Source organism: Astatotilapia calliptera, chromosome 8 (genome assembly GCF_964374335.1).
Source record: "Astatotilapia calliptera chromosome 8, fAstCal68.1, whole genome shotgun sequence".
Classification (NCBI taxonomy): Eukaryota; Metazoa; Chordata; class Actinopteri; order Cichliformes; family Cichlidae; genus Astatotilapia; species Astatotilapia calliptera.
The window spans coordinates 21,174,318-21,186,154 of NC_137429.1; the positions used below are offsets into that span (position 1 = coordinate 21,174,318).

General features: G+C 41.5%; 1 protein-coding gene and 1 long non-coding RNA gene across 10 annotated transcripts in view; one reads left to right on the forward strand and one right to left on the reverse strand.

Annotated features, from left to right (window-relative positions):
• arhgap17a (Rho GTPase activating protein 17a) overlaps positions 1-8,586 on the reverse strand; it is a 31,546-nt gene extending 22,960 nt beyond the window's left edge. For 5 of the 9 annotated variants that reach the window (XM_026179049.2, XM_026179048.2, XM_026179045.2 and 2 more), the window contains exon 1: positions 8,049-8,586. In XM_026179049.2, the coding sequence (XP_026034834.1) occupies positions 8,049-8,101 (53 nt within the window). In that variant the 5' untranslated portion in view covers positions 8,102-8,586. The remainder of the gene's footprint in view (positions 1-8,048) is intronic. The other 4 variants (XM_080305202.1, XM_026179050.2, XM_080305201.1 and 1 more) reach the window with 1 other exon arrangement.
• LOC145430321 (uncharacterized) lies at positions 8,474-11,639 on the forward strand. Its single transcript, XR_013910804.1, has 2 exons — positions 8,474-8,616; positions 11,452-11,639. It is a non-coding gene; the product is annotated as an uncharacterized LOC145430321 (long non-coding RNA).
• The last annotated feature ends 198 nt before the right edge of the window (positions 11,640-11,837 follow it).

Genomic DNA, 11,837 nt, shown 5'->3' on the forward strand with positions numbered 1-11,837 from the left:
CAAGCAAGTCATGTTTCTCTTCAAACTTCAGTGTGTCCTTAAAGTGAATAAAACGAGCAACAATACAGAAGGTGTGTTTCTGTTTACTCTTTCAGTTTCTTTCTTGTTTGCTCAACAAGCCTTGATTTCCTTAAGCTGCAAGAGCTCAGACTCATGTCTTCATGCGCACAGCATGCAGCCCTGCTCTGCCTGAACTATTAATAGCAAACTAATAGTTGGACTTGAAGAGGTCAGACAGATTAGATTCACTTAAAGAGAGAAGGCTGGGAAAACACAGGCACACCTCAGACTGCTTGTTAATGCCTTCACACGGGGTGGTGGCTTCTTGTTAGAGAGAAGGGACAGTTTACTGCCTGCTGTATTGTTATTTTTTTTCCTTGTGTGCCATAGTTATATTAAGCTCATACAAGCAATACTTCCAATGAATAAGTGCTGTATTTTAGCCAACATCTGAATTTCTAGGGATGAACTAATAAATGGTTGTGAGTAGGGATGGGTACCGGTATGGTTCTGACATAAACGGTAGTAACCAGACCAAAAAGCAGCGCACATTTCGGTGCTTTATTTCGGTGCTTTTTTTTCCTGAGCTGTGATACACTTTGAATTCTAGCCAATCATTTTGTGTTTCCGAGGATAGTAGGCGGACCCAGGTACATACGTTCTTTTAGAGCAGAGCTACAGATTAAAAATGCCCAAAAGTCTGGCTGTACTTCACAGCAAAAGATGCAAACTCAGCAGCCTGCAACAAGTGCTTTAAGGTGATATTGTGCAAAGGAGGTAACACCTCAAATCCAATGAAACACCTGGCGATGCATAGCGGTTTTTTTAAAAGCCAAGAAATGCACTGTATTTGATAGATTGCTGCGAGACCTCACACCGTGCACATCTACTGCGAGTGTGGTGTCTGTTATCAGACCCGGAGTTAGCAACATCCCCCCAAAACCCGAAGAGGAGAGTCCTGGCCCCTAGCCCTGCCAGTGTAGCAGAAATGATGACGGATGATGATGGCCGCAGCAGCCGTTCTTCTCTGCGTGAGTAGCTTAATGTTGTTCGTGTGTAATTTACGTTGAGTAGGCTAACCACGTTATTACATTAATGCACGTAAGGTGAACTAGCAAACACCGTCGTAGTTACATGCGGCTGTCTTCTTGTTTGATGGCAGATGCTCCCTTCACCCTGGCCAAAAAGGCTAAAATGACCAAAGAAAAAGTGGAAAACAGCTAAACATGAGAGGTTTTTGGACAAAGTTTGTGTTGTTTCCATTGTTTAAGCACTGCTTCCAGCCAAGAGTGATGCCATAAATCCCCTATAGCTGCAGAAAAGGCTAACATTGTTTTTGTTTTTTGTTTGTTTTTTTTTTACAAAAAAAAACAGCTGAACATGAGAGGTTTTTGGACAAAGTGTGTGTTCTCCATTCTTTAAGCACCGGTTCGAGCACCGTTTAAGCACCGGCACCATTTTAAAAGTACCGTTTTGGTACTGGTATCGGATAAAACCTAAACGATACCCATCCCTAGTTGTGAGTCAAGCAAGGGAGGCATGACATTTAAGTAGTCTACACTGATGCAGTTGTGCCCAATTATTGTGCAAACTTTTCCAAGTGCAGGTTCAGTCCTCCAACTGAGAGAACCTGAAGACGGTCATTTGCCTGAATTTTGGGAGATTTGAGCTCTAAACAAATCCTGGGCCCTCCTCCAAAAACTGCTCTCTATGAACTATGGTAACCTCCACACAGCTGCTTTCAATTACCACACAGAGGCAGGGAGCAAGGAGAAACAGACTGACAGAGAAGGGACTATAGGTTTGGGGTCCGAAGGAAAGACGCACAAATAGGGTAATCCATTTATTTATTTATGTTTTTCAGAGGCGATTAGGGGGGAGTTAAAGACTCCAAACCAGAATAATCTGGAATCTGAGATGAATGGAAAGATGCTCTCCAGAAGAAAGCCACAGTAAAACATCTAATAACCCACAGAAACCTACAGACAAGACTTCAACATAGATGTGGAAAAATGCAAACGCCCCCCCCCACACACACACAGTAATGTGCACACATGCAAAAAGTGATTACAAAACCACAATATGCAATCCATGTTTTGGTCTAGTGTACATGCTGGAGTGCTCTTGGTGTGGTCCTGATCTTAAAAATCAAGTACTTTTCCCTTCATTGCAACACTACAGATCACACCCTTGTGCCACTTGGTTATGTCTAGAATCATTTTAATTAATTTAATTTTAGATTAAATATGTTAGCAACCAAAGAAATCATAAGGAGGTTTTGAGAGCAGTACCCTCTTTGTGTCTGATTCCAACCAGTGACTGACAGCAACCTCCAGAAAACACTTGCCAACCAGTTGGAAAATACAGGCCTGTGTGATTGAGGCCTAAGCTGGCCAAGTGGCGCTACCGTTTCACAGATCATTAAACAGGGCATACTATCCAACCAGTTTGTTCAATTGTTCATGTAGATGCTGCAAGACACCCTTGGTTTAGGTCCCTTGCCTGTTTTGAAACAAAAAACCCCTAAATATATCATTTTATTGTTTTTCTGTTGCAAAACCTGAATGAATGCAAAGGTTGAGGTGTTGCACTCACAGCCCTGCGATTGCATCAGCAATTTCCAGTTGCTGGCCTAAATGTAGCTGGTTGAAAGAATATGCATCATATTTCTGATTGCTAACAGAAAGGATCATATTAATAATAAAAAATAAGAAGTAGCCACACTTCTAGGGTACCTCAACAAAAACTGCGGGAAAGGCACTTAAAAAACTCACTGCCATATTCATGCCATTTAAATCCATTTTGCAACTGGCCCAATTAATGACATGTGTGATTTATGAGCTGAATCGAAACCAGACTAAACCATTTACAAGCCAAGAGAAACACAAGAAGTTGACTGGTATCCCTGAGCTAAGCTTCCTGATGCTGATGTGAACAAAGGAACCTGGTGAGGTGTGTTTATGACGTGCCCAATCGTGGAGACGCTGGTATTTCACCTGAAAGCAACACTTTAAACCTTTAAATGCAGTGTCACAGAGTCAAAAATAGGCTGTGTGCAGCCAGATCAGAGGACAAACAACAAACAAAACAATAATTGTTTTGCCAGCATCAGCTGACTGACAGTGAATAGAGCTGACCCCGACGTGCCTCACTGAAGCAGCAGCCTCTGGAGAAAAGTGTGTCAACTGTGCGCTGCATGTGACTTCTTAACAACAAGAGCGCCTCGCTGCACGGCCGTGGATGCTGCTTGTTCAGAATGGTAACCATGGTGATCTACTATGAACGCAGAAAGCGATTAAGTAAAGCCGTGAACACAATACAGCGGCTGTTACCGGCCACTCAACACAGTCACTAAACTCAGGAGCCAAAAAGGGTCTGCACTTACAGCAGCAACAGTTGGCAGCTTAAGGCATACGGTAATGGATACTGGGCCTAGATGAAAGGAGCTGGAGGTATAATGGAGTGACTCAGCTCATACGGCGCATCTAATGTGGCTGATTACGTAAGCCGATAAATTAACCTGAAGCATAAGATGGGGATGAACAGCAAAGATGTATAGAGACAGATCAAGATAAAGCTAACCACCAATATTCATATCCAAATGTTCTAATAATAACTAGGTAATTAAACTACAGTCCAGTGTGCAAAACCGTAAAAGGGATGCAAACAACAATTATTTTCTTGATTCAAAAGTCTCAAATATGACAGAAAGTTGCAGAAAATGAGTTTTAAAAATTATTTTGTCAAACTGAAACTTAAATAAGCTCCATGTTTACTATTAGAGTAATTACTGTGGCTGTGTGTAATGAAGTGCCATCTCATTGGCTTTGAAATGGTTGCTTTGAAATTGCAGCAACCACTCATAATTAGCTGCCATCTTCAAAGTGACTGTGGTGCATCAAGGCGGCGATTAAACTGCTATAAGATGGAGTCACCTGCTACAAAGCCACGTGTGCACACGAGATGTGCTCTTCAGCGCAGACTGGCTCAGATTGACTGCAACGCATCGGCAAATTAGCAATCAGTGTGAGTCAGACTGCAGCTGGGTGGAGACAGGTGACCTCCGACCAGACAACCTTGTGATAAATTGGACGCTGGGTTGTTTACTCATTATGCGTTTATACACCACTCTGCATTCAATCATTAGTTATTACTAGGCTCTGGCTCTCTCTAAAGTGTGCTTTTTATTTCGTCATCTCTTCCTCCCCTCACCCCCAACTGGTCACGGCACATGGCTGCATCCTCCCTAAGCCTGGTTCTGCTAAAGGTTTCATCCTGTCAACAGGGAGTTTTCCTTACCACTGTCGCCAAGTGCTTGCTGAAAGAGGGACGTCTCATTGTTGGGATTTTCACTGTAAAGTTGTATGGTCTGTATTTTTCAATATAAAGTGCCTTGATGTGAGTGCTGTTGTGATTTGGCAACATATGAATTGAATTGACTCCACACTCAACCAAGCAAGCAACTATACTTTTAGTCAATCACCAAATGCAAAAAATATTCAGTGCAGTCACTTGACAACCACCAGTTTTTTCCCCTGGTGACAGGCAGTTTTCTAAGTTATTTGAACTTTTTTTATGATGGAACCATTATTGAGACACATGGTAGTGATCTTGTTAGTACACTGTCATTTTCAGTCTTTGAGATGTAGCGCTTGGTTTTAAGCAACACTTGGAAACAGCAGCCTAACCTTGCACGTATAGCTTACCAGTGCCACAGAGGCATCCCAGCTGATACATGCCATTGTTAATGTGGAGGGGGAACGCCCAGAGTCACCTATCTTTGTTAGCTCTACGGTGACATTTTGTTGATTCCTGTAGGGAGAGTTTCTTTTCAACTTGAGCCTCTCTTCAAGTCGATCAAGGACTTTCAAATACAATGCATGATTAAATTGCATAACACTCAGCTATGTTGTTAGATATACCATCAAAAGAGGATTATATAATATTGTTGTTTATAAAGCCAGTCAATTATTAACAATGGGGGAGAAGGATAAAAGCGTTGATGAAAACAGTGCAAGCTGAGAGGATGATATTTAAAAGTATTTGTCAATGTGCTGACCGCACGCTTGGGAGAATAGAGGCACACAACAAAGCAGCTATAATTAAAAGAGATGCAAGTGACTGTGGCAATCTACCTCTGCAACCCAGATTATGTCACACACATCTAAATTTAGTTGAGGTGGTAGGCAGTGGGGTGTGCCAACATGCTTAACTTGAAAAACTCTAAACATTTGAGATGTTTTTCTGGTTCATCTATGTCCGAGTTCCCACACATACATGTGCTTGTCTCACACTTCAGCACCACCCATTATTGCCAAAGTGTTACTGTCACTCTAGTTACTGACATGAAACACAGATAAGACATGTGACGTGCATTTCCAGCTCCTTATGCTTTATTCTCTAACAAGAGTAGATCTCCGATTCAAAATAATTCTTATCTTAAGCTATGCTTTCATCAACTTTGAATGGCAGGTTTGTGGGTTTGATGCGTGCCTAAGATATTAAGGATATACGCTCTCTCACAAGCAGAAAAACTATCTGAAACAAAGTGTTTAGAGCAGCCTGAAGCTGTAACTTTTAACTCACCGGAGGCTTTGTTCATGTTTAATATGCAGATCATCAACTGTATGGCAAAAAAAAAAATAGGAAAAGCATATGAAGTCCCCATTAACTGAAAGTTATATGGAGTAAAATTCTCACTTCATTCAAGGTCTGTGAGCGTTCATTTTAATGCAGACAGCAGTCATAGTCTATAACTTCCTATTGCCAAGTTATCTCCTCCAAAGGTGTCACTATCTGAGCACATTACCTGCCGCAAACAAAGATAGACCAAGGGTCAGAAAGTTCATTGACAGCAAGCCACAGTAATCTAAAAGGAGAGGAGAAAATAAAATCCCCAACATGAATCACATGCCGCTATCTTTCTGTTTCACTGTCTTGATTCAACATCAGTTCTCCCGAAACTCTCTCTCCTTCTTCTTTAGAAAGCGTGGCTCTGGGACGCAGCTTCCTGTTTGTAGAAGGAGAGATTTCCTCAGAGTGGCTGCTCGCTGGACACAGTGTTCTGCCTTCGCACAATCACAGGAACCCAGGGGGGCCGGCCGAGACGGCCTTTTGCACTCCCAGGCTTTTTGCAGACTCAAGCAGCCACAAACATAATGGACGAAACAGAGCATGCTCGCTTTGCTCCAAATCCAACCGCTGACAGACCACTCACTCAGAAGGCCGTGCATATGAGTGTATGAGGGATTAACCCTACTTGTGCATACATAAGAGCAAGTAACTACTGCATGCACACACGTGTCTGTTTTCTGCATTACACTCTCTCCACTTCTAATTTACTGCTGCTGAGTGCAGACAGGGAATTATGAGTATTCCAGCTGTCCTGCTTCTCCTGGTCCTGAGTTTTTGGCTTTAGGAGCAGAATATCTCCATAGACCTCCATGTCAGTGCTGCTGTTGCTAAAGTAAACACAGAATGCGCATCAACACACTAATAACCGCAACTTAACAAAGCTGCCAACAACTTATTTTCTGCCAGCCCTGTCTGCTCATGTGCATTTTCATTTACTGCTGATTAGTTGGTCGATTTATTACTTATAAATGTTACAAGTCCAAACTACACAAATTATTTCTAAATTAGGCGACTTATATATTCTATTTTTTAAACCACTGTTAACCATTGTAAAAAAATAAAATAAAAAATCCTTGAACCCACCTGTTAGGGTCTTTTATCTGGTACCATTCACTGTTGGCTGTGCCCAATATCTGCCTAAGGTGCATACCCATAACACCTGACATCATGAGAAAAACCTCTGAGGGTGAAAAGATCCTTTGACATGTCTCACCCTCATGTTTTCACAAGGCTGAGCTTATCGCCAGCTTTAGATATCCAGTTACACAGGGACAGCATGTGTCATCACACAGAAACATAAAAGCACTTGCCGACAGGTCCACACACGACAAAATAAACCCTTACTTATTTTTTCTAAGAACGGATCTAGCCTCAACACTGCCGCACGCCTCAAATTCAAAGGAATGACGAAAGGAGATTTGCTATGCTCTTCTCTGTTTTCTTTCCTTTAAATATGATTACAATGACGGATGTGAATATTAAACCATATCTCAGGCTTTGGACTGCTTTAAAGCTCCATTTCAGACAGTTTTAATAATTGAGGATATCACTTCTGGAGTGATCTCAGCCACACAGCTCTGGATGCCAGCGCTGAAGCAGCTGCTCAAACTTTCTGTTTGCAAGGGTCAGCCAATCAACCAGAAGAGCGTTGTGTTAAAGAGAGATGAGCTAAAACACTGATTTTCAGACCCATTATTGAGTGAAGGGCTCCGTCAAGAATAAAAGAGGGCTATTTTTAACTGTAAAACAACCCAAAAATAAAAGTGGAGGCGGCACATAAAGCCACTGCCACGGTCTCATAGGCTTTAGAGTCAGCACAGCGCTTGAATTTGATGCCTACACTCAGCTGCACGGGGGCAAGCAGGAAAAGACATGGACTAGACAGCAAAGGTTTAACCCCTTTGTCACAGACATAATCAGTATAGTGTTCATGAGATATCAGACACAGACTCTTATCATTTTATATGACTAACAGCTGATATGGTAGGAAACCCAGTATCTTTTATAACTGTTTTTTAATGCTCTAATAATAAATGGCCAGGTTTGAAATCTTCACCCTCTTCTACATAAGCACTTACCAAAAAAACCATTTGAAAAGCTGCTAAATCAGTTCAGCCTTAAGAGTTTTTCATCCTTCAGTCTGGTTGTCAAACGATTCATTCATGAAACCTGCTCTACTTGCCAGTGTAGCCTTTCCTTTTATTAGGTTTTTTTAAATTAATATCAGTTCATGTGACTCTCTTTCTTTGAATTTCACAGTCAGAACTGCTACCAAACAAGTTGGTGTTAATTTACAATAAGGTTAAGAGTTAAATTCCGGTCCAACAAGCTTTAGAAAGCTGCTCAGAACAGCAAGAAGAAAAGTGTGTCTGCTAGTTCGCCTGTAAAGCTTCGGAGCTGAACACAATACTTGCCTGCCGACTGTTTGATTGGCGAGCTGTTTCATCCGATTGAACTGCTTCTTCATTTTCGCTCCCTTGCCAGTTTAGTCGTCCGAAGTTAAGCTTCAAAACCGGCCTTTGGTTTGTCATGAACTTCACAAGGGGGCCTCTCCCAATTTTCCAAGCTGTCGCTATGACAGGGAAAAACAAGCGAGAGCCATTGAGCCCAAAGCCAATTAAAAATAGTTCGTAGCCGAGCTAGCCCCCCGAGCTAGCCCTTCCCAAGTGGAAATTCTAGGCAAAAGTTCCCGCTGGGGGCGACGGCATGACCCGCGAACCTCCTTTTTGGTATCCTTGCGTGCATTAAAGTCCCAAAGTAACCCGTGGCTAACTTTCACCGGCTCCGGCGGCTTTTCATGGCTCCTCTCGGTTGCTGGCTTGTCTGTTAGCCGAATAGCTAACACTGTTAGGGGAGCTGGATAATCCGTCGGCCGCTTTTTTCCACCAGAGCACAGCAGATGACTGAGAGCTGAATGCGCAGCAGCAGCACCTCACCTCTGCCACTGCCAACACACACACACACACAGCGGCAGGAAGTAACGTAAGTGCACGGCCAGCATCTGCCAGGCAGCACCACCTCCACCTGGACACTGCCAGGAGAAACCTACTCAAAACAATGCCCTCCTAAACTAAAACACCAGGATGTTTGTTTGTTTTTGTTTTTCATTTCTATCACTAATATTAGTATAGTGGAAAATGGGGGAAGGGGGGGTACAAAGGGCTTCTAGCAATATATATATCACTATCATATAATATCACTAATATAGTGAAAATTAAAAAAAAACAGACACATTTTTGGTTTTAGCTCAAATGGGTTGAATGCACTTAAACCTTGTGGATCTAGTTAATATAAAGCATCTAGGAGTTTGCTCACAGGGTTTCCACATAGAACCACATTCATTTTGTTCAACCTTCTTTCCTCTTCCCAGCAGCTTAAAATGGTTTAAAAAATAGTATCTACAGTGGTGTGAAAAAGGAAGCTTTCTTTCTTCAGTCAGTTCTGTGAAAAACTAAGTGCAAGTGATTGAGCCGCTTGTAGAGCTACCTTTAGGAGCAGTAATTTCAGGTGTTTGCTTTCTGTGTGAGTTTATCAGTCTCTTGCATATTTGTTGGGGAGGTTTGGCCCAAACCTCTTTACAGTATTGTTTCAGTTTATTGAGGTTTGCAGGCTGTTTCGTATGCTCAGCTCTCTTGAGATCCCGCCACAGCACTTCAGTCAGGCTGAGTGATTGCAGCACCTTTCCTTCCTGTTTCAGTCTTTCTGTTGGAGCTCATATTTGACTCCAGATATTTGCATGTACAGAGGAGTTCACGGCCGACTAAATGACTGCAAGGCTCCCAGATCCTGTGTCTATAAAACAAGCCCAAATCGCCCCTCCACCACCGTGCTTGAAAGCTGGTCTGAGGTGTTTTTGTGCTTGTTCGGGTTTTGCCAAACACGGCACTGTGCATTATGGCCAGACATCTCCACTTTGTTCTTGCCTTGTTCCAAAAGTCTTGTGGTTTGTTCAGATGCAACTTTGGAAACCTAAACCATGCTTCCATGTTTGTTTGTTTGTTTGTTTTCTTGGGGGGGGGGGGGGGGGGGTAGAAAGGGCTCATGGCAACCTTTCCAAACAAGTCATACTTGTTTTTTTCTAATTGTACTGTCATGAACTTTAATATTTAATGAGTTACTGAAGCCTGCAGAGTCTAAGATGTAGCTCAAGGGTTTTTGTTTTTCAGTTTCTCTGAGCATTGCACGGTTTGACCTCGGAGTAAATGTGCTCTCTTGTGGTATTATGTTAATGCACCTGAATGCTCCAGACCTACAAACTGCCAAAACAGAGGTGCTCACACTTGCTAATGGCCAATGAATCAAGTGCATTAGCAGCTGGCTCCTTCTGACCCTCTTAATTCCAACAGAAGTAGTTGAGGGTGTGCTTAAAAACCTTCTTTGTTTCACACAACTGTAGATTTAACTTTGTTAGCTTGTTTGTGAATTTGTAAATATTTCCTGCTTTATGTTTCCTGCAGGCTTGAAAGCCCTCTATATGCTCATTCACGCAGTGTATTTTTTTGGCCGATAATTTGTTCTACTGTAAAACTTAAAACTATAGGAATTTGTTTTAAGTTCCAGTAATGAACTTTGACTCCAGTAATGTTCCTTTTCTTTAACATGAAGATGGACCACATCATTAACTACAGTCACACCACCAAAAATTCACTATGCAAAATCTAATAAAAGTCTCCAGACTCATTGTATTTAAGCAAAGGAAAAAAAGACTTAATTTAAACTGGCAGGACAGATAAGAGCCTTTGGTTTGCTGCTTTCCTAAACGACAAGTCACTAAAATCTAAAGAAAAAAACATATTACCATTTGAATATATTCTGACCTAAGCCAGTCAAAAATACAATAAAAAAGTTTCACTGACCTGAAACAAAAGAAATTAGGCACATTATAAAACAAAAAGATAAGGAAAAAATGCAAGTAAAGATGGGACTTTCCACAAAGACCAGTGACTAAACAGCTTGGAAGTGAAAAAAATGGGAGCAGGGTATGCAGCTGCTGCAAAAGACACTTTCAAAGCTGTTGATATTACAGACTTTTTATGTGGCTTTATGTTAATAATAATTAGGAATTTCATTCAACTGATAAAGATCTACTCTTTTAACGTGGCTTCCAGGGTTTAATGATCTCAAATTTATGTCAAACCCACCAAGAATGAACACAAAAGATGTTCTTTCTAATAAATAAATAAATAAAACGAAAGCAATGACAATACACAGAAAGAGATGGATTTTACAGGAAGCATTGGCATCACCAAGTCTGGGAATGGAGCCCACATCCTTTTTGCTATGCAGCAATAAAAAAGGCTATATATTCACCCTTAATGCCATTCAACTCAAGTAACCGACACCAGTGAAATGGCTCCAAAAGACTTATGCCAAGAGCCAAATGCATTACGCTTTTGTAAGATCGAAACTGTGGATTTTAAAGATTTGCCACTCAGCTGTTCATTAATGCAGTCATGTGGATTGTTCGGAAATCACTCTGACAGTATCAGACTGTTTAATGCAAACCTCACAGCTGCTTATTACAGTCTTTGTCTCATGATCTCAGCAGCTGTACACTTTGTTATCTTCCTGTGCAGAATTCAAAAGGATTAATTGTCTGATCATCTGAGTGACATTCGGTGTCCTCAGTGAGACTGACTTTAACGTGGTGGGATTTCCCTTTCAGTTTGCCCACACCTGTGTCAGAGGTCCAATTTCATATGTTATTGTTCTGCATATGCACACCTACGTGCTTATTTAACTCTTTTGATCGTTGTGGTTTTGTTAGTGTTATCCTGTAAGAGCTGGTTTACCTCACACACCTTTTTTTTCTTCCAGCTGTCCCCTGTAGGGGTCGCTACTGCGGATCATCTGCCTCCCATCTGAACCGATCCAGAGCTTTCTGTCACACCAGCCCTCTGCATGAACGTCCTCTCTGGCAGCTCCAAATTTAACATATTTTGTCTAGGGTATCATCCGATGAAGAAGATATCTCAAACATACGTAATAAAAAATGTCTGAACATTTTTGTGTCGACTGTCATGTCTAATTTATTTATAGCCTATACCACACTGAAACAACAGAAGCTGACCCAAAGTGCTTCAAAGACAGGTGCATTTGGATCCCAGGTCTCAAAATAAATAATAAATAAATAAATAATCCAGTTTCAAAATATTTCAAGGTGTTTCCCCCCATGTATTAACTAATTATTATAGAAACTAACA